A 22,904-nucleotide genomic window follows, 5' to 3' on the forward strand; every position below is an offset into this window, starting at 1 on the left:
TCTCCTGTGAAGACAGGCTGAGGGAGTTGGGGTTTTTCGGCCTGGTGAAGAGAAGGCCCCGGGGAGACCTGTCAGCGGCCTGCCAGCGCCTAACGGGCGAGTCCCTTCCACCCACACCCCCCTGTGAAGCTGTAACGCCCGGCTCACGCCACGCCCGGTACCTCACAGCGCCGCCCCGAGCAGCCGCGGGGAGCTGCCCCCAAGCTGCCGGGCGCACACACCGCCCCTTCCCCGCCCTCCTCGGGCAGCGGCCGGGACGCGGCGCGGGGCGGGCTCGGGGCCGGCACCGCCCCAAGATGGCGGAGTACGTGCAGGTGGTGAAGCGGGCCCTCAAGCACCTCAGCGGCCACGGCGGCGTCCGCGGCGCCCTTTGGCAGCTGCTGAGGTAACGGCGAGCCCGCGGCGCCCGGCGGGGGCGGCTCCCGGCTCCCCGCTCCTGCCCCGCCGCCCCTGCGGGGTCACCTTGGCGGAGGGCCGGGCCCCGGGGCGCCGTGCCCGCGGGGCGGGGAGGGACGGGACGGGACGGGACGGGACGGGACGGGACGGGGTCGTGGGGACAGGGTCGACTTTGTAGCGGGGGCACGGAGCAGAGGGAGTGTTACAGGTCTAACCGCACGGCCAGAAAGCTGCTGCTGCTTCCTTGTCAGCAGCGGGGACGTAGGAGTGCAGGGCCGTGGGGATTGCCGAAGGTAGAGTTCCCTGCTACACGTCAAGGACGCATGCTAGGATAAGCCAAGCTGTATGAGCCTCCCCCCAGTCATCATAATAGCTCTTTTTCTGTTATTTCTTGTAGCTTAAGCTGGTTGTTCGGACCAGTTATAACACTTTCTACAATTTCTGATTAGGCCTCATCAGTGTTTTGGTACAGTGGGTTTTGTACGTGCTTGCTTTGCGTGCTGAAGGTGCCTTACCTAATAAATCCTAGCATCAGCTTGTGGGTTTTTTTCTTCCTTCATGTCACTTAATTGGCAGCTCGTTACTGCTCTGTGACATCCAGATGCTCATCTTGTCTTTACAATCACAGTGCTTCTGGTCTTATTAGTTCCCAGGTGCCATGACCTTGTATGACCATCATACCACTGAATTTCCTTCTGGTGGCAAAAGAAAAATGTTTAAAAGTTGGAGTATTAGGTTTCAAGTGAGTGCCTTTCTTAAACTCATCTTAATGTCTTGTCAGGGAGCTTTTGTGAATCAAAGTTGTCAGCACAGCCTGCAGTCTATCTGCTAAGCAGAAAAAGGGAGTAGGCAGTGCAGGAGGCAGCACTGTTCCTTTTTCTTTTGGAAGAATGAAGTTAGAAGAGAGGTGTGCTGGGTGCAGAATCATACTTGTTCCTCACAACTGTACCAGCTACAAATGTTCTCACTGCTTCTCCATCAAGTCATTGAATCCTCAATCCCAGCTGACTGAATACTCAATCCCATCTCCTTTCAAGTCATTGAATCCTCAATCCCAGTTCAAGGAACAGAGTTGACACGTACTGGAGGAGTAATCAAGATGCATCTTTCTTGCAACAATTATTATGTGTAAGAAGTAACAGCTGGTAACTGCGAAAATGATTTACCAAAGTCAGAAGAATCTTTCCCTGCAAGGGTTTTACGCCGAATTTCCCTGCTTTTCTTTATAGGCATCCCACTGAGGAAAGTAGATCAAATTGTATGCAGTAGAAGTCGAATTATTAAGGGGTTTTGTGCCTGGAAACATTCTCCATACTCAGGGCTCAGTGAAATTGGCTGGGAAAGCCATTTTCTGCTCTGGAAGCCATAAATATTGCTTAGTGTTTGATAACAGTATTGAGGGCATGAAGTTGAGACAAGGGTGTAACAACTCTCCCAAGCTAGGGAAGGGAAGAAGGAAGGGAGAGCAGTAGCGAAATGTCCGTTCTTTTTCTGAAGGTAAAAGCTCGGGCTTGAATAATGTAGAGATCGCTGAGTGTCTCTTTGGAGAGGAGAGCAGTGGCAGAGGATAATTCTGTCTGGGACCACAGAAATTTAAAACAAGTCCTGGGTAGGCTGATGATTGCTTTCATGTACTCTGGGAGAAAAGGCAATGGACAGCTTTCTCAGGGGGATATAGTGGGTTATACCTTAGTTAAACTTCCAACTAAGGAAACACGTATATGCGCGTATATTTTGTCACCTGGAACTAAACTGAGAGTGCCTCTAGCACTACAGACAGCTAAAACTTTCGAGTTAATTTTACTTTATGTGATTCTGCCTGGGATAAATGTTAGTAAAAAGGAAGAAAACATGGATCGAGGGGAGAGAACTTTAAAGATTGTATCAAGAGAATACAAATCACAGGTTCAATTTAATTTTCAGTATGCATGGTGATTCTAAAAGATGTTGTACATAAAGAGTTGAAGCCAGAATATACCTTATCTGGGTCATGGAAAGTCTCAGGGAGCGGCAGGGTAAATTCTTGCATTTTTTCAGTTATCTGATAGCTAGAAAGTAACTATTGTAATTTTGGGCTTTAGCATGTATTTGTTAGGCAAGCAGCAACACTGGAGGTCCGTGCCCACACAAAGGTTCTCTTCTGCTACTTGATGCGGACCACTTTCCAGGGCAGTTTAAACTCAATTTGTAGAAAGTACTTGAGGAAGGTGATAACATCTTCAACTAAGTGAATTTGCATGTGTCTGTGGTACTCCCTTCACACAATATTTTAAGGTTTTGTGGGTGTTAAAACAACTCTACCATACAGCACAATTTATCTTCTGCTATAACAAGCTTCTAAATAGCCCCCTGAGCCTTTCGGTATGACTTTTATTATCCTGTAAGTGGGACATGTGGTTAAGGCATGCTGGTATTAGTTGCAGGAATTGGTGATTGTTTTGCAGTCCTTAAGCCTGAATAGGCTGGTGGATTTTTTTTTTTTTTGCTTTGCATACATGTATTTGAGTTTTAATTACAGATTTTTAATCAACCTCTTGGTAAAAATAGTACTCCAATTTCATTCTAGGACAAAGTCGATTAAAGTTGTTGTTTTGGGAATTCACAGGGTCAATGATTTGAAGACTGGTACGCTGGTAGGAGTTGACAAATACGGAAACAAATACTACGAAGACAAAAGAAACTTCTTTGGTACGTGTGGTAATGTGAACACCTCCTGAATGGCCACCCAACTTTGTATGGGTTGCTAGCGAATTAGAATTTATTGCCTGCCCAACTTCTGTGCATTTACTTTTGTAAGTCTTAGAGAGGGGACTTGTAGAAACGCCTTGACATCCTCTGCTTCTCTACTGCTTCCCTCAGGTCCTTTGCAAACATATTCAGTCTGACTTTATAACTATGGGATATACCTAAGCCGGTGAGGTGCTTTACATGTAGGTATGTCTTTATGATAACATGATTGAGAGCTGGATTTGATCCCTGACCTAAAAGCTGGAAGCTTACCAGGTGGGGGAAGAAAGAGAACTGTCTCTAAAACTGCCTCACAGCTGGGCGTACTTGGATGATCACTTCAGGGCAAAGAAGCACAGGTTAGCTTGAACTTCCTATCACCTTAAGCAAGGGGTTCTTAAATAACATTTGAAGAGTTCTTCAAAAGTTGGCACCTGCATCAACTGAGGTGGCATGTAGGCAATTGATACTGGTTAGGCACAGCTCTGCCTAATGCAGGGGTAACTGGGGAAAGCAGAGCTGCTGGTAAACCTTGCTATGCAGTTTTGTATGGCTGAAACTTAGTTTAATCTTAGGTTACTAATGGCAATCAATATCCTTTTGGAAAAGGCTTCTAATGGGACAGAAAAAACCAACACACACACCAAAAGCTTTCTCTATCTGAAACTCTTATAAGCTCCTATTTCCACTTACTTATACAATAGCTATATTTGCGTTGTTGTGCAAGCATTACGTTCAGCGATATAAGAATACCGTGACAGTAGAAATATAGAGAACTCAGAGAAAAAAAAAAAAACCGATCTGCTTTATGGTCATAGCTGTGCTAATCTTGAAATGAGTGCCCATAATGGTAGATATTCTTAGGCAAAATACTTTGCCATGCATTTTCATGAATTCTCTGCTTTATATGAAAATAATTTATTTTCTTAAGCTTAATACAGCATTTGTTTGTTTAATTAAGGTCGACACAGATGGGTCATATATACTACTGAAATGAATGGCAAAAATACGTTTTGGGAAGTTGATGGAAGCATGGTGCCCCCTGAGTGGTAAGCCATTTAACTTAATGTGGGCAAATTGTGTAACTGCCTGTATGTTTTCTTGTATTACAGAGCGGAAGATAAGATAAGAAAATACCATTTTTTGATAATAAGTTTTCGTGGATGCCATTATCATTATGTATGACAAGAAGGCTGCAGACTGGTTAATTTTAATTTAGAAGGGATTTTCTTGGATGTTTAAAGTTGTGGAAGGAAGGTACCATTCAGTAGGGTGCTTCCATAGATGAAGAGGTTCTTCCTTGATTAAAACAAACAATGGTGAAGATATTCTGCGATTAAACCATTTATCGGTTAATGAGCGATAGGAGAAAGCTGATCTAAAACCTACAATGCTGTTAGCTACTGTGTCCACGAGTGCCCTGTGCAGGTGCCTGTTCTTGTAGCTTGTCACGTCAACGCAATTTCTAACAGCTTTCTTGAAAAGGGGATGTTCAGTATTCAGAAATGGCTGTTGCAACAGGCACTGGATGCTGCCATGGGTAGGTTACACTTTAGACACTGGCAAGCACCACAGCCCAGACTTTTGATTTATTTCGTACTCCAACAAAAGCAACAGAAACAGTGCAGCTGTGAGACACTGTAACTGAACTGCAAAAAGTTCCATATATGCACAAGTGTCTGGAATAGTTGGATTTAAATGATGTGGGCAGGAGAAAAGAAATGATGTGGGTCTCATTAGAGCATTTGAGAAGTGCACAGGTAGGCTGGCAAGGTAGTCAGTTTTGTTTCAAACTCTCTTTAAATTACGTTTAATGCAGTTAACACTTTCTCTTTCATCTCCAGTGAGAGTTTGATGACTTTTTTTTTTTTTTTAAAGGTGACATTAAAATCTAAAATCATCACAACTAGCACGTTCATGCCAGTCCATGCTGGTCCATATTGACTGCATAATAACTGTTTTTAGGGTCAAGTTTTTATCCTTCAAACTATAAGACTGTGCCTGTTCTCAAGTTTATCCTAATCTTGACGTACTGTTAGTTTTTGTTCTATCTTGTGTTTATGTGTTGCTACTTGTGTCCTCACAAAGCACAACAAAGCGTTTCTTCCTGAGTATCAGTCACGTTTCTAGGGTAAGCAGTCCTCCTTTCCAAGATATTTTTGTCAGGTTCTGCAGGACTTCTTAAAAATCGCTGATAAATTCATATATCCCATGGCAACCTTGGATATTTATTCTTGTGTAGGAATCTTAGCTTTGTGGTGCATATAAATCACTGACCTGTAATTCTACATTTTTTAGATAAGTTTTTCAAAATTGAAGTATTTTGACTCGTAATAAACATCTTTTAAATTGTATTTTTTTCCATCTGGTATTATACTATCATAGGCTTTTAACATGGCACAGATGTCTAATTTGAGACTTAATTCATTGTAGGAGTTCCTGCGCAGGGAGCTCTGGTGTTGTACAACTGCGCAGGAAACTGACTTTTTTCTTTGAACCCCCAGATTTGTTGGAGATTGGACTGTGTGAAATTACTTCTATTAATACTTTCTCTTGGTCCTTAGTATAATATCTGTTCTGCCAGTTTTAAAAATGTTTGTTTCTTCAAGTGTTAGCACTTCCCTTCAACAGATGGAAAATTGAACGTTTGTCACCCGTGGGCCAATGAGGAAGTATATCGAGTACGATCCTAACAGTTGGGCTGTGATCTGAATGCTGCTTCTGAACACTGATTTTTGACTCTGCGTTTCAGTTAATTCATCTTGGTGGAGCATTGCATGGGCTTGCTGTTGTACCCTCTGTGGGTGGAAGCAGGTTTTATTGCATTGTTTATGCTAGTGTTACTTTCAGAAAATATTTTGCAATTGTCGTGACTACAGATGGCACTTCTAACAAAATCCTGGTTTAAGACCAAGGCTAACCTAGAGATTTCAGATTTTCCTTTCTTTAGTGGTAAAGCTAGCGAGTTTGAGTTCGTAGCATTCTTATAAAAATCTTACTGTATGCCTATGTATAGCCATACTGTTTTATTGGGAGGAATAGAGCGCACAGCAGATATGCAGGAAAAACATTTTCTTCTTTTATTCAACGTAAGTCGTACTACAGGTAGTTTTTCTCCATGTTTCTGGTTGTTGAAGACACCATGCCATCCTAAAGGGTGGTTTTGTGGTCAGTGATGTGCCTTCAGGATTATGGAACATGAACAACTGTTGAGATACAGCCAGGTGAACCTTGCGTTTCATGCATGATGAGTTGGGAAGAAGGAAAAGGAAAAAAAAAAGAAACTGTGAAAACAGCTATCTTGGAAAAAATAAAATAGGAGTTAATTAAGCCAGCATTTACATTCTGTCAGGTATTGGAGGAAAGGAAAAAGCAGCAAGAAGCATCTCATATGTAATGCAGTGTGGCACCATTTTTGTGAACTACTGAATGTTTTCAGTATTCTGAAATAATTGGTGTACGATCTTTTGACAATGGATGCATTGAAATCACAGTGTGAAGGAAATCAAGAGTTGTTTTGACATCATTTCTATACAGGGAATTGGGACTGCAGCTGTTCTAAAGTTGCCTTGTGGTTTATTTTGATTCAATTTATCTTATTTAGCCTCTTCTTTTACTCTGGGTTTTCTTACCAAAATCAAGATGACGGTGTCTACTTTGTTGGAGACAAGTTAATTAGATTTTTTTTTTTGAAATCCTTTCAATACTTGTGGAACGATTAGTATTAAACTTCTTGTAGTGCTGTGCAGCGTATTGGGCATTTTTTTTCCCTGAATAAAGATGTCTTTTATGCAGTTAGGCAGCTTTGGAAACCAAAGTCTTCGTTTCATCTCCTAATGGACAGAGCATGTTGTTTGCTGGAACTCCATTTTTTTTAACACGCTGTTCATGTGTTGTGTTCTGTGAACGTACAACGATAAAGTTGTATCTGCTCATACCAGTGTACAGAGGCGCTGTATTTAGTGCTTTCATAGATGTTGCCATTAAGAATTGCTCTAATTGTTGTCCTGTGTATTGAGCTCATTTCCATTTTATTGCTACTTTAGACGGGCCCGTATCCCTTCTGGTTCCTCATTCATTTATCTCCCAACCTAAAAGTATTAAGGTTAGCGAAGCATCTCCAGGAGCCTCACATGATGCTATTTTGTACAATTGGCATGTGCTCGCATTCATTTGCTGTTCTGACTTGGCATACGGATTCGCTCATTAATAAGCAAAACTTTCTTCTATTGGCTTGAAAATAATAATAATAAAAAAAAGGCAAGAAGGTGGTAAGGATAAATGACTTTCAGATTTTAGTATTTTGTACTTTTGCCTCTGTAGGAAAGCTTTTGAAAAGGATTCAGGGAAGAAAATCTTAACGTTAAGATCGAGAGGAACCTTTTCTAATGTGACTCTTTAGGAATCTCTGAACAGCCTGTAAATACTAGTCATGGTACCAAAATTGTTTTCACAGGCAAAACAGTTTTGCTAGAAAAAAAATGGCTATCTTGAACGTGTTCTTTGTGATGATAATCCAGCTTGCTCTTTTCTAAGGCAAGGGTTATCGTCTCTGCGAATTCCATCCACCCCCAGCAGAAGCTGGCTTGGATCAAAGGCAAGCTGAGGCCTGGGTGAAATGTGCTGGGAAGAGCTGTTAGTAAGGAGGTGTGCTTAAAGCAGTGTTAGCTTCTTCTCTTTCTCCATTAATCAAGGGCTGCACAGAGGGGTGAAATGGTAGGGGTGTAAAATACAGGTGAACGAATCAAAGAGCTCAGTGCTGCTTTTTTGTGGTGTTATTACCAGCTGCAGGTTATCTGCACTTGTAAGTCTGGCAGAGTAGCAAGTTGCCTTGTCTGACTCTGTGATCACAAGAGTGATACTTTTCAAAGGTATGAAATCCTGTGGTTGGCTGCAGGGACAGAGGGCAAGACCCTGCTCTCCTGGCACCAGTAGCCACTTACTTTATGGCATGCAGGAGAGCAGTTGGCAGTGCTGCAGGGTGATCGAGTGTTGGAGGGATGGCAGGTTGAGTAAATCCCCGTTATCATCCTGCTCCTCAGGAAGGCACACTCCTTTCTCAGCAGTAAGACTTACTGCCTGCACTCGTGCAAAACGACTCTTCCGTTCTGCTTAGTACCTGGAAGACTTTGTGTAGGATGTGGCGCTCAGCTGTGGGTACCGTGCTCTTTTGGGGAGGAGGCAGGATAGGGGTTTATTTGTTTGAAAATACACAGAATTTTTTAAAAAGACTTTATTAATCTAAGCCGCAAACAAGCAAACTGTGGACCAGTGGAAGAAGCTTAGGGAAGAGCAGCGAGTACAATCAGACCTCCAAGGACAGTTGGAAAGAATTGTTTGCTTAAGAAGGAGAGAAATGACCATGGATGTAACCTTTAAGCATTTAATCTTTTGCAGAGGGGAAAGGCACAGGCTGTCTTCCAAAGATAGGTGGGTAGAGTAGGAAGTAGTAGGTTTACATTGCGGAAGAAGAGGTACAGATCGGACACTGCTATCCTTACCGCTAAAAACGTCTGCTTATCTTCACTGGTGTAGCTTGTTTTGGGAAGATCAGTAAGCCAGCGTCACATCAGTTTTGTAACAACTTCAGTAGGTGTCTGCTGGGAGCAATGTGGATGCAGCTGATTCTTCCTCGGATCTAGAGTGTGTGCACAGTGTTTAAATCCCTTCCAGGCTTGTACTTCTTGATTCTTTAATTCTCACAAATAAGACGTTTTTGGTTATTTCCACTGAAGCAAGGTGAGGGGAGAGGATCAAGTATCTCACCGTCCTTAATCTGTTTGAGATCAAAGAAGAGAGTACCATTATTCTTCTCCTCCCCAAATTCTCTGTATCAGTCCTGATTTTCAGGCTATGTTCACGTCTCATGCGGAAGTTTCCTGCATGTCTGCTTATTCCTGTGATGGATAGCTATTAACTATTCAGCGATCAGCATACTCCTGTAGCTCTGGCTGGAATTTGGAGGAGCACAAGTTTGCATTTAGGGAATTCTGGAAGGCTCAGATTGAGCTCGCTGAGGGGCAACTTAGAACCCAGTTTTCCGGTTTCAACAGGGTTATGTTGTCAAATGAGGCTTCTTTTTAAGAGTCTATAAGGTCCACGCAAGCTGAGGCCTGCTATCCTGCTGGATGCTGGAGGTTTGATTCCTTTGTATCATATTCAAAGCCTTTCGTGACTGGCTGCATGCTTTTTTTTTTAACTATTTTCCTGGTTACTGTAATTTGAATTGTTGGATCTGCTCTTTCAGTATAAGTTATGTGCTGTGGAGAAAGCAATATCTTAATTGCAGAATAGTTTTCCCCTTTCTCGGGAACGCTTTGTTTTGCCAGCATCGTTTGTTGTGTGTGCAATGTTTGACCAGTACGTTGATGTTTGTTTCCTCATAGTGCAAATCTGACATCTCTGGAAGGAGCTATAGGAGTGCTAACTTCATACAATGAAATTTCAAATTTAACTTCATTTTAATAATCTACATCCTCTTTGTTAGCTGATCTGACAGCTGCAGGAGGGAGGAACGTAGCATCTCAGTGCTAGCACACCAAGAAATGTAAAAGAATGTGCTACTCTCGTAAAACTGCTGTTGTTCAAGAGTGCCTGTAAGGAAAAAAAAAAAAAAAAAAGATTGATCAGGAAAGGAAGGAGGGGAGAGGGAAAATAAGGTTTTCATCCCTTCAGTAGATTTACAATAAACTTGTTGATTTTATAACTAGATTAAATGCTGGTGTAGTGTTTTTTAGGTAAATGGGTTAGTCACATTATTGTCCAATGGTATCTTAGGGTAGCTTGCCTGAGAAATCAGGCATCTCCCATATGTATACAAATAAAAACGTTCCTTGTCCTTTTTTCCTCCCCTTCCAATACACGGAGTTGGAAGAATAAGCGAGGACCCTCTTTAAAATAATTTAAAAGAGCCTCTTATGGTGCATATAATAGTCAGAGTTAAACCCCTAGTTTCTTGCTCACTTAAAGTACTTGGGAAAGCACTAAAATACTTCTGCTGTTTGACCATAACACACATCTTCGCTTCTCTTTTGTCTTAATGCAACACAGTTAACTTGCTGGAGAAGAAGTAGATGCTATCAAGTTGGCAAGCTTCCTGAACTTACGTAGACAGTGCCTGAACTTTGCAGATGCACATATGGTAGTAGCTACGCAGTTTGTATAGCATCGGTTCTTGTTTGACAGCTTGTACATCATATAATTGGCTCCGGTCCCTTGTAGCTTCAGTTTGAAATCTCCTTGCTTTTAAATATTTGTCTAAGACTTGGGAGGAGGTTCTGCACAGAGCATTTGAAGGTATGTTGATGGGCGTCTCATCTGTTTACCCAAGCAAAAGCCCAGAGGCTTTACTAGCCTCAGACTGCTTGGTAGTTTCTCTGCTCTGAGGCTCAGGAAGCTGCTCCAGCCTCTTCAGAGCTTTATCCTCCTTATTTTCTTTGCTCTAAGTCGTCTGCTTCTTTTGTAGGTTTTAAGTCATTAGTTGCTTTTGAATCCTATTTTTCCACGCGTGGATTTATGGGTAAAGTTTGTATAGAAATCTGGCCATCTGCAAGACGTCAAATCTCTTCATTCGTGCTGTTCTGTCGAGTGCATGAAAAGCTTTTCTTGAGCATCTGGGAGTAGAGTCTATGAGACACCAGGGCTTCAAAGGACTCTTTGAGGGAAGTTGTCAGGGGGAAAGTCCTCCCAAAATAAAGCTTTCAGTTCTTGTTTTGCTTAAATGGGGTGTGGGCAACAACAAAATTCTCTTCTGGAGATAAGTGTTTCAGTACCTGTGACTATACTGCCATTTCTCACTGGTAGGCAATTTTGTTTCTACTTTCGAGTGAGAAAGTGGGATTTTAAGGGGGCTTCTTTTGCAGATCCTTTTAAACCTGAGCTCAATTTCACGGTGATGTTTTAGTGTCAGAAAATCCTGAAAGCTAATGTAGTAATACTTGGACTACTCCAAAATACTGTGTGTTAAGAGACTTCATTGATTAGTCTTGGAAAAACTGCAAAGTAAAGTTTAAATTACAGAATAATACTACTCTGTCACCCAGTTTAAATGGGTAAATAAACTCAGTATTACAATAATTACTTTTCCATTTCAAGGAGTGAATGTATGCTGTATATACCCTTGAAATGAAAGAAGTGCTAGGCATCAAGTAAGCTTGAAATCTAGTCAATTTAAACTAAGCTTTCATACATTTCTTGTGCTCCACCTGCCCCAGCCTATCTTTCAGGGCCTTTGTAACTGCATTTCTAGCCAAGAAAACAATTTTCTTTTTTGTCCTGGTGATTTGTATGGCTCTCGAGGGAGTGGGAGGCTTGGGAGGATGGTGAGGCTTGGTGACAGGTGCAAAAACAGGTTTTTGCTTGCAGAATTCCTATCTGCTATTACCAGAAATGTCAGTAGGTGAAGGTGTACGTGGTTGTCTCCACATGTTATGGTAAGAGAGTTTGAAAAGCTGAGTGGAGCGATGCAAAGCATTTTGATATGCAGTCAATAGTCAGTGCTGGCAGGATGTATATGGACACTTGGATCTCGTCCCTCCATCCTGTGCCACAGGTCTGTTTCTTTGTATTATCAATGGAGAGCTGGCCTATAGGGTCTATGATCTCACCTCTTTCAAATTAGCTGTTTTACAGTGCTTTTGCTGACTTTGGTGCTGGTCATCATGGGACAAGTGATGTCCCGCCCAGTGGGAAGCCTGCTAACATGCAGAATTCTTTTAATGGATTTGATCTGGTAGAGTGCCTTTACATAAGGTCAGAGCTTTGTGTAAGGTGGCCAGGGCACCTTCAGAGGCATGCAGTACCAGATCTAAAATCAAGCAAGGCCTGATCCTATATCCTCAGGCCATAGCATGATTGATGGAGATGCTGTGGGGCCTCCTCCTTCCAGACAGAAATCATTACCCCTGATCTGTATTTTAATAGAAGCAGTGGGACAAATGTAGTTCAAATCATACCAGATTTACAAAGTGGAGTTGGGGAAGAGAGGGATCCTCCTCCTATCCATGTTGCATTGGGTCACTTCACCTGAAATTGTGTATAATCTTCAAACTCGTAAGTGGATGATATTTTCCCATGGGAGGTGGTTCTTTACCTCTGAAGAAGCTTTTATCTTATTTTCAAAGGATCTTATGGTTCCATCCAGTTTTGTATTCAAGTCAGTTTCCTGGCAGTTGTTAGTCCTACTGTGTGTCTTTCATTTGAGGTTTTTGTTTGTTTTTTTTTTCTTATAGAATGAACATATGGCTGACATATTTTTTTACGTGAAATTTTGTACTAAAGTTATATCCAAAGTTGGGATTTTTTTCTAAATAAATGTTTAGAAGCTACTTGACTGAAAATTATTCAGCCTTCTGTAGAGCTCTTCAGATTAAGAATATACTTGTCAGTTAAGCACATGCATCTATTTCATGCTACTTTTATTGTGGTTTTGTATTGATGTATCAATGAAAAGTTTGTGGGAATGGTTGCTGAAGGCTGAAGATGTAATTTTTAGGCTTTCTAATACCTGGAATTAGAGGGCTTCTTATTTTTAGGTGAAGTCTTTGGCAAAAGCTGATTAGCAGAAGCTTTTTTTAATTCCACTTCAGTAAAAATATAGATAGGCTTTCAAAAAACTCACTTCTGTCATTACATGTACTTCATGCTGCGTGCGTAGTTAATTGGCATATAATAAAAGTGATTCAGGTTTGAAAGTTGCTTTGGTCACTGAAAGAGAAATGGGGTGAAATCAATTCCTGCTGTTTTGTTTTAGTAAATTATTATGGAAAATACTTAGCTTGATCATTAATGTTATTTGCACAGGGGCGGGTTGACCTTTAGCTCATAGGTAAAGGATAATGGCTGTAATCACTTGGTAATTACCCCATTACTGATTGGTATCACACACTTCATTGTGGAGTCAGTAAACATTTACATGATTGCTTTCGGTGAATTTGCATCATTAGTCCATATATCCTGAGTGGCAGCCTCATGAAGGCGTTGGAGATGGGTATTGAAACTGTTGTACAGAATAGTCTTTTGCTAAAAAAAGTTTTGGTTTTGCCCTTTGAACTAGCTGGCTTGTTAAGGCTATACAAACATGTAACAACGAAATACTCCCTGCCCAGAGACCTTTTGATCTAAGCCTACAAGGGAACAGGAAATTCAAATTCAGGTGTACTTTCACTTCCTTTGACTCAGAACTGTTATTTGTCAGTTATATTTATGTAATTATTTTACATCATTATTCTGTAGCATTGTTCAAAGTTATACTAGAATGAAATCAGCTCCCTCTGGCTCCCATGAAAATAAATGTTACTTTTCAGTGGAGAGAACCCTTGGGAGTCAGGAGGAAGGCTTGTTGTAGATCATGTAATGCTCCTTAATGTGTCTTAACAATGTTTCTTTTTCCTCTTAAGGCATCGTTGGCTTCACTCGATGACGGATGACCCTCCAACTACTCATCCACCAGTTGCTCGTAAATTTATCTGGGAGAACCATAAATTCAATCTGAGTGGTACTCCTGGACAGTATGTACCTTACTCTACTACTCGCAAGAAGATACACGAGTGGATCCCACCCACAACAGCCAGCAAATAACAGCAAAAAAAGGAAGTCATTTGCCTCAACTTTGGCTTTCAGTGTAAATTGTATCTTCATTGGTTTTGTTTAAAATAAAAACCTCCTATAACTGCTATGGTTTAGTTTATTGACCTGGGGGGGGGAAATAAAATAAGAAAACACTGGGAAGATGTAGAGGACAGAGTACATGGCAAGTCTTAATTTCAACAAGATACTGGGCTTTTTGTCATGTTATCAGTGGCTATTGTCTTTACAAGTGGTTCTCAAACTTTTTTTAGCATGCTAATCATTCCTGTGGCAGTTAGTTCACATTTGTACCATTCAAAAGAATAAAAATATAAATTTGAAATACTTGATTTTAGTCTTTAGCCTTATCCTATTACATTCTTTGCATGGCGCATAAATGTATCATTCCTGTACTATTTTAGGAAGTAGTCTGTTTAAATATTTGCAAGTCAAGTTAGATTAAGGCTGATCAAGGATTATAGTTTTTATTCACAAATTCTTTGTGCATGGGTATGTGTTGCTGTATTTTAACATGGTGTGTTAGGTAGTATGAAACATGTAAGGCTACAGCAAACAAATGATATCTCATTCCTCAAGAAAACTCAACTATAAGCAGGCACAAAAGCTGTTCCCTGCTTCTATGCATCATCACTGCCACTCAGTGCACTGGTTTTGGACTAAGACCCACGAGCGTTGTCAGTAGAGAACTTGCTTAAAATTGCCTGTCAGGTAGACTTTTAGGGGTGTTTGATTTGTTGCTGTATGATTAGCGAGTGTCTAACCAGCAATCCTGCTGACTCAAGCAGATGCAAAGATTCGACCCCTGTCACAAAGATCTTATTGGTTGCTTCTGTGTCATCGGTTTCGTTAGATGTTCTCACAGGGGTATGGGATGGGATGTATGTCCTGCTGTGACAGGACCTTAAGGGTCTGTGGAAGCTTAGGACTACATACTGTGGGAGATTGAGAAGCAAAGTATACCAGAACCTATTCTCAAAAAATAAGAAATTTGCAAGTTAAAGAAATTTGGGACTGTGGCTTTTTCCTGCATCTCATAGTTTGATTCTTATGCTAGCTCTGCTAGTATTCTTCAGCAGAGCTGCCATCACTACAAGGTTTCCTCTGTCTGATGACCAGGCCTGTAGGTCACTGACTGGTGACCAGTCCCTGCCTCCCTCTCCTCAGCGGGATGGAGGGAACAAAATGAACAAGCACGTGTGTCTAGATAAAGGCAGGGATATCGCCCACCAGTTACTGTCACAGGCAAAACAGAGTTGAATTTAGTTTATTGCCAGTTAATATCTATTTGAAATGAGAAAATAGAAGCGAAGGCAGAAAATATATATCAAAACACCATCTTCCCTCCTGCCCCTGTTTGATAGGCTCAACTTCACTCCTTCGTTCCTCCACCATTTCCTGCCCCGAGGAACATCCTGGGGAATGCCTGGTTATGGTCATTTTGCAGGTTTGTCTCTGATAATACTTTCTCCTCATGCTTTGCCCCTGTGCTGTGTGGGCTCTCTACGGGCTTCACAGGAATCTCCTTCACTGTCTGGAGCACCTCCTCACCTACTTTCTGACCTTGTTCACATTGCTGCTTCTCACTGTTTTTCCTCTCTCTCTGTGCACCGTGTTTTCCCTTTCTTTCCTGTGCTATCACTGAGGCGCCGCCATCTTGGCTGCTAGGCCCGGCCCTGCCCTGTGGTGGCGCCGGCAGAGCGTGGCCCTGGCCTCACCTCACAGGGGAGCCCTGCGGCCCTCTGACAGCCAACACAGTCACTTCTTTTATTGCTATAACTGGTCTTTATAGAAACCACTGTTTCTATTAGTGGGAAACAGCGTTTTGAGATCTCCTAACGTAATTGAAAAGGATAATGTTTAATTTATGTTAAAAGCACAGAGCACAACTGAAAAGCAAATCATGCCGTACTAGGAAGGACTTGTTCAATATTTTCACCTTGGGAAATTAGTTGACCTCAAGAACCAAATTTCTCCCAGAGTTGTCTAAGACCTTCATTACCAACATTCTTCTCTATTTGTCCTACAGGCACATGTCTGGGTAGAGCAATTAACTGTTAATAGTTTTAGCTCTACTCTTTTAATGCGTTTTTACCTATTTCATGCCTCTTCCTTCTCTTGTGGGTTTTTTTGATTGCAACCTCAACACATACCAGCATGTGCAGTTGGGAATATTTTTCTGCATTTAGGGAACAGACAGTAATGTAGTAACTTTCTACACCTTCTCTTCTGAAGAGACAGACTCAGAGGTGGTACAGGTGTTTGCTGTCCTCTGGAACTGAAATGTTAAGGGAGTGCAATTTTTATAATTTTATGCGGCTTTGTGTGAAGCAATGTTCCAACAGAAAGGAACAGCAGGAAAACAGCTTTCCCTCCTGCCCCGTGGAGCTGAACTAAGCCCAGGATTTGGCTGTTCAGTCTCGAACATGCCACCAGTCACGTTTCTGAAGAGCACAGAAACCTGCTGGTCCTGCTTTAACCCACAGGGACCATACGTGCGGGACTTCAGAAGCAGAATTTCACTGGTAGTGCCTGTAACATTGCTTCCTCAAGGTAGATTGCAGAAAATATGTACAGGAAATAGAGTGAACATATGAAGGAACAATAGCAGTCTTTCACAGGACTCTCTGTAAACACTCCTGTGATTCAGCCTTTTTATCAGCAACCTCCTTCACTTGTGGAAGTTCACCTTTGCTGATGACATCTGTCTCAGTAGATGGAGGATGCTCAATTGCTTTCTGGTTTAAATGACATTTTAAATGCCAAGCTGGCTGAGTGCTGCAGCAGATGGTGTCTTCAGTCAAGTGCAACTGAAGCAATGACAGGAACATTCCCCTTACGCTAAATGTGACTTTAAAAGAGGCAACGTTTCGACTCACAAACCATGTCCCATTAAGAAGACAAGTACCTCCTTCAGGAGCAGCAGTGTTGAAACTTGCTTTTATTTTGAAGCTGTGTCTTTACGAGTACCTTTGTGCATCCCCACAGTCCTGGCCAGCCTCCCATGTGCCATGGCAAGCCAGCAGGTGCTGTATGCAGGACACCCGCCCTGTCCCTCTCCACCGCAGTGACTTTGCCTGTGGAGTTGACCATGGCCCTGGTAATGCAACAGGCCGAGCCAGCACTGCGTTCCCATTAAAGAGTTGCTCCATTGACAGCATCCACCAGCAGCACACTGCTCACTGGGCCTCTGGATTTTCATCTTAAGGACCAAAAATCGCCCTGGCTGCGCAGCTTTGGAGCAGGTGGAGGTTGCCTTGCAGAGGTCCTGTGCTGTAGGTGAGTACCAACAACACTGTCCGTTGCTCTCCCGGGACTTGATATTGGCTCTGATGCTGGAAGCAGCTAATGAATCTGCAGTAGCCCTGTTTGGCAAAATGTGTCTTCAATAGCAGGGAGGCTAATGGCAGCTCAGGTGTCCAGATGTGCCTCAGCGAGCGGTTAGGGAAGGGAAGCGCTCTGCTGCTCGGCCCTGCTCAACCTGTGCAGGGGCCGGGGTCCCCAGGGGCCTTCCTGATGCTGAGCAGCTGGCACCAGAGCCAGGCCTGGCCATGTCCTTCCCCTATGGTTTTGAGTTGCTTGAACCCACCTAATGTCATGGCCCAGAGCAATGGATTTTATAAATGCTCAGGAACGCTTCTTGGCTTTGTTTACATGTGACAAATACCAAGGGCATGTTTTGAGAAAAAGGCAGTGTTTTTTTTAAATTTATATATGAAATAATTACCTTTTATTTGTTATTATTATTATTATTATTTTTAAATAGCCCTGTAAGACTTACATTTATTATTTCCTATATGTGTTTTACTAAGAGGTTTTGGTTCAGGATTTTCCTCCTGTTAAATTTCAACAGACTGAAAAAAAAAAAATCAGAACACAGCTACAGGTGTGCTAAGCAATATGTGTATACATAAATGTGCATAGATATATTTTTACTAGGAAAAAATAATACCAGACTTAGCATAAAGATGATATTTAGTTGTAAATTTGTATTAAAAATTTCTAACAAAGCTAAACTTTATGAAATTATGAAGCTATGTAAAACAAGTTAAAAGCTGATATTTAAATCAAACCTTCTTTCTTGTTAATTAAAACCACAAATCACTTAAATTTATAGAATCATAGAATCATCTAGGTTGGAAAATACCTTTAAGATCATCAAGTCCAACCATCCACCTAACACTACAAGTCCACTGCTAACCCATATCCCTTAGTGCGATGTCCACACATCTCTTCAGTACCTTCGGGGATGTTGACTCCACCAGTTCCCTGGGCAGCCCATTTCAATGCTTGACCACCCTCTCCATGAAGAAATTCCTCCTGATCTCTAAGCCTCCCTTGGTGCAACTTGAGGCCATTGCCTCGCATCCTATCACTTGTCACCTGTGAAAAAAACCCAACACCCTCACTGCAACCTCCTTTCAGGTAGTTGTAGACAGTGATGAGGTCTCCCCTCACCCTCCTTTTCTCCAGACTAAACAACCCCAGTTCCCTCAGTTGCTCCTCATTTGTCTTGTTTTAGATCAGTTTATCCTGCACTACAAACCTGGTAAGGCAGAAGACATTGATGCTGCAATGAAAATTTTCTTTTGTGTTCAAACAAGTGAAAATAAGAGTTATGTGAAGCGCTTGTTAATTTTTTAAGTAGGTATTTAGAGCAGGAGCAATGATTAAAGGACAGCTTCACACACTGTTTCTAAAATCCAAACCGTTTTAGAATTTGTGCTGATTAAGAAAGATATGCAGCAAATTAAAATTTTAGGAGCTTATCTTTTACTTTATGTAAATTACCCACAAACAACTGCATTAAGTACTTAGTGTAATCTAATCTCTGTAATAACAACAGTGGATACAGAATCTATTTAAATGATCTGTACTACTGTCAGCACCACTTAAGCAAATCGTAAATCAAGAGACTTCTGTTTTACATTGATTTATGTTGCTAGAATATTATACCTATTTGTTTCTCTTTGTCTGTGGGGTAATTTATTTTCTGTTCCTCTAATGGACTGCTTCATTTTTACCTAAGATACATATTTTAAATATTAGCTTTAGATCAAGTGGTTGCGGGACTGTTCTATTTCCTTCATAGCCCAAAGGATTTTTAGTTGATGGAACAGCAATCCATCAAAACACAGCCTGTATTTAACAGATGAAGTCTCATGCGGTTGAGCATTCAGACACAGGCCTATTAATAGTTTGTTTTTTTGAGGGTAACCATCCATAAAAATTCAATGAGGCAAAACCAAATTCAGCAATATCTGTCTGTGTGGCGCTTCCCTCATGCCTTGCAGCAAAACAATGTCCAGAGAAAGCAAGAAAACACTAATGTGTTTTAATTTGAGGCAGCCGTGTTAAAAAAGAAAAGAGCATTTGTTTACCCTGGATATTTGGGAGTTCATGGGGCTGCTTAGCTTTTTTCTGTGGAAAGTAAAGTGCAAGGGTGGTAGAGCATGAGCCTCAGGTACGTGTCACTTGTCCACAAAGCAACCGTAAGAGCACGGTTGGCACAAGCAGCAAGTTTGTTTTGTGGCACCTCTTGACTTAACCTTGAGCATCTCCAGCCTGAGCTCCGTGTCTCTCTGGGCCCCAGCTGAGGGGTGCTTTGGCCGTTTGGCACAAAGCCACTCTGGGACAGAGCCCCCTCTGCCTCTGCTGGGGGAGGTCACCTCCAAACCTCTAAGTGAGCCTCATCAATGCAGGCCTGCATAAGGTGCTGAATACCAACAGCTCTCCTGGCCTTCTGGATATATTAATTTCTGGATGTCTGTGCCCGGAAAGTCCATTAACAACGTGAATCTATTCAGAAAAGCAATTCTGAAAATAGAAAATTCAACAAGGGAATGGTGCTATCTCCAATGTCACGAGCGTGAGGTGACACCAAGAGCTCTGCCCGGCATCTGGGAGCCGTGGTGGCTTCAGAAGTCTCTCCAGCTGGAGCCTGGCCAGGAAGTCAGAAAACAATTTGCTCCATTCAAAAATTCTCTATTTGCTGTGAATAGCTATTAAAAGGGAGAAAAACCCACATCCACTAAAATAAGCCTGTGACAGATCGCACAGAGGGAGCATGTGCATTGAGGGATAAAGTGATGTTTGCATAGTTAGATAGCAAGAAATTAAATCACAAAAAGTGAAGCAAGATTTAGATGTCTTACAGTGGGGTGTGAAAAACTCAGAGCTTTTACACATTTAAAAGAGGAAGAGTAAGGGAAATACCTGGCTTTATTTCTGCTGCCTTAGAGAAAGCTTTCTGGACTGACTCAGTCTCAGCTGTGAGAGTTAAAGCCCTGACCTGGCAGATTCATACGGAGCTGATACCAACTCAGACACAGAGATGAGATAAAAGTCATGGGCTGTGAATCAGGACACAATCTTAGGCAATCTGGAAGAGCTCAGCCTGAAGGTGTTCATACTATTTTTTAAAAACAACAACAACAACAAACTATCAGATTGAAAGCTATTTGGCTTTCCTATAATTCTCGTTGTTTAGCTTGCATCCTCCTCCAGCAGGATCTGGCTTCATCTTTGCAAATGAGCAGTTTCAGTTTGGGGCTCTCTGGCCTGCTGTGCTGTTGCTGTAAATGCTGTCAGGGAATGGTAATTTGGCTTTTTTGATCTTCAGATGATTTCTGAGGGACTTCAAATGGTGGACTTCAAATGGTGACTTCTGATGGATATTTTCTGATTTTTTTTTCTTCAAAATAATGTCTTACCATCTGTTGGTCTTTGGGTTTTAAAGCGCGGTTTGGCCATTACAGTTTACGTTTGAAAAACAGCAGCAGAGGCAAATGCACGCTGTCAGAATCACTTCAAACAGTGAAAAAAAGAATCCGTGCTTAATTTAGTTCTTCAGTCATTTCTGCTAATTGGTAGCAGCAAGACATAATTTGGCACTGGATGAATTCCTGCCCTTTTCAGCTCCATGCTGTCCCATGCATCACAAGCTCGTTTTGGCCGGTGCCGGGCATGGGGCCGTGACTGCTGGCGGTGCCCCTATCACCCACCCGTGCTACAGGACAACGTAAACTGGTTCCAGAAAATGAACACGGAAACAGCCACATCTCCCTCATGGCCAAGCACAGACCGGATTGTCCAAATCCAAGCTGCGAGCGCAATTGTGTACCTACAAAAGCAAAGCGGTGAGCAGTAATCAATTTGCACTATAGCAGTTGTCAGATTGCATCGAGTAAGCTTTTCTTTCTTCTAAAAGCCAAGTGGGATCTTACCCGGTTTTGTAGCTCCTATTAGAGGGGATTGTAATTGCTGTTGGTACTGAGCAATAGGAAAACACAAGTCGTAGCTGACAGCGTGCCAGCTCAGGCCTGATTGCGGTGACGGGTCTTCTGCCCGCTTGTCTAACTCCACACTGGGCAAAATGATGCACAGCTACTCGTGCCCTCATGTCACAACACATAATCATACAGTATAATTAACTTCGTGCGCTGCAATTAACAAAATAGCATCTTGATACAGAAATACATCAAGGAAACAGACAACTTTTATCACCCACCATATGCTGCCTAGAGTCAGACATGTAAGAGTTGCTGCAGATTAGCAGTTGCACATTATAATTCATATAGGTCTTTCGGAGAGGATGATGCTTCACAGGCATACAGACAGTATCGTTCCTGAGGCAGCTTGCCAGTACTAACAGGGAGCTGTGAGTGAATTTGTACCACCACCCTGCCCTCCTTTCTGCTGTTCCCTTTCTGCCCTTCCCCTGTGCCTCAATTAAAAAACATGAGCAAACTCTCCTAGAAGAGACTGACCTCCTAAACAGAGAAGAATAAACATGCATACCTTTATGTACACAGGGAATGTGTGCGCTTATCCCCTGAGCTGCTTGAGCCTTCAATTGTCTTTTGGTAGCTATACATTTCATCTACAGGGGACCTGATCTCACCTCCAACTTACCTGCATCTCCACTTCCCCCCAAAAAAACATGCCACAGTGGGTCAAGGGAGTTGAAGCCGGGGGGAACATAAATGTTTTGCCCCTATATTTTAGTGAAACTGTGAAGAGCACTGAAAAGCTTTAGACTCGCCGTGCTGGATTGCTCGAGGAGTGGCTGAGAGCACTGCAGCGATGGCTGGTGGCACCCAGGAGCAGCCTCTCGGTGCACCTTGTGCCCCAGCAGGACACACCGCTCTTGCAGGGATGGCTGTAGCAGGCTGTGGGGGGCTGGTAGCACTTGTGCTTGTAGTCACTTCTGAGATGAAAGCAGGGGAAAACTACAGTTAACTGTTTTGTTTCCCTCCAAGCAGTAGATGAGCTCGTGTGCTCTTGCTCTGAGGTGGGTCCGTGCATCTTTCCAGCTTCCCTCTCGTTTCCTGCATGCTGTCGTCCAACTTCCCTCCCGCTCAGGGCAGCTCCTCTACCATCCTGCCTCGCTCCACAGGCCAGAGCTGGAGGTCTGTGTGCTGCCTCAGAGCCATCTCCCCCCATCCACAGCCAAGGGCTTTCGCGTCACCCCTTGCTTCCCGCATCAGACTCTGCCCTCCCTTTTCATGCCACTGGCTGTGTGCCTTTTTTGTTTTGTTTTGTTTAAACAAAGTGATCATTCGGTCTCTCCTCCTGGAAATGATTAACTTGCATTTATTTTCTCAGGGCAGTATGAAACGTCCCAGGTTTGACTGAAGCATACCTTCCTGCAGAGCATCCTGTCTTGTTCTATAGAACCGTCTCTCCATGGTCATGTGTTGTAATGACCAGTTGCCTCCACTGTTATAAAACTGGACTGAATTTCTAACTTAATTTGCCTGTGTCCAGCTTTCAGCCACTGGATCCTGTTGTCGTCTTTCCCTGCAAGCTGAGAGAAGTGATGACTGCCTAGCATTTTCTGCCTGGGAAAGCACTTGAATACTGTAATCAAGTCACCTCTCACTTTTCTTGTTGACAAGCTGAACAGCTGGAACTCTACATCTGTGACTGAAAAGCAATTTTCCCTTGTCATTTTTGCGGTTCTCTACCCTCCCCAATTTTTCATCAGCCTTTTCAGAATGAGGATTATCTATCATACCAATCCTGCACACAAAGTGTAAAAAATCATCTTTCTTCTGATGCTTGATTTATTCCCTCATGTGCAGCAAGAAGTCAAGGACTTATTAGCCCTTTTTTTGCTGCAGGATTGTGCAGGGAGCTGTGTTTGGATTACTCTTCCACCAAAACCCCCCAGGCCCCTCCCGGAGTCACCGCTT

At 42.5% G+C, this 22,904-nt stretch overlaps 1 protein-coding gene across 1 annotated transcript; it reads left to right on the top strand.

Moving 5' to 3' along the window:
- Nucleotides 1-228: 228 nt before the first annotated feature.
- Nucleotides 229-13,796, top strand: NDUFA12 (NADH:ubiquinone oxidoreductase subunit A12). The gene is made up of 4 exons (XM_040557227.1): nucleotides 229-385; nucleotides 3,002-3,084; nucleotides 4,085-4,172; nucleotides 13,521-13,796. Exons 1-4 carry the CDS (start codon nucleotides 297-299, stop codon nucleotides 13,699-13,701), a joined length of 441 nt encoding a protein of 146 aa, XP_040413161.1. The 5' UTR covers nucleotides 229-296; the 3' UTR covers nucleotides 13,702-13,796.
- Nucleotides 13,797-22,904: the final 9,108 nt, after the last annotated feature.

The sequence above is a fragment of the Cygnus olor genome, chromosome 1, assembly GCF_009769625.2.
Source record: "Cygnus olor isolate bCygOlo1 chromosome 1, bCygOlo1.pri.v2, whole genome shotgun sequence".
NCBI classification, from domain to species: Eukaryota; Metazoa; Chordata; class Aves; order Anseriformes; family Anatidae; genus Cygnus; species Cygnus olor.

Excerpts from the sequence above, each read along its gene's own strand:
- NDUFA12 (XM_040557227.1), top strand. The coding sequence starts at position 297 with ATGGCGGAGTACGTGCAGGTGGTGAAGCGGGCCCTCAAGCACCTCAGC. Across the intron at positions 386-3,001 it reads GCCCTTTGGCAGCTGCTGAG|GGTCAATGATTTGAAGACTG; the intron begins GTAACGGCGAGC and ends GGGAATTCACAG. Across the intron at positions 3,085-4,084 it reads AGACAAAAGAAACTTCTTTG|GTCGACACAGATGGGTCATA; the intron begins GTACGTGTGGTA and ends TGTTTAATTAAG.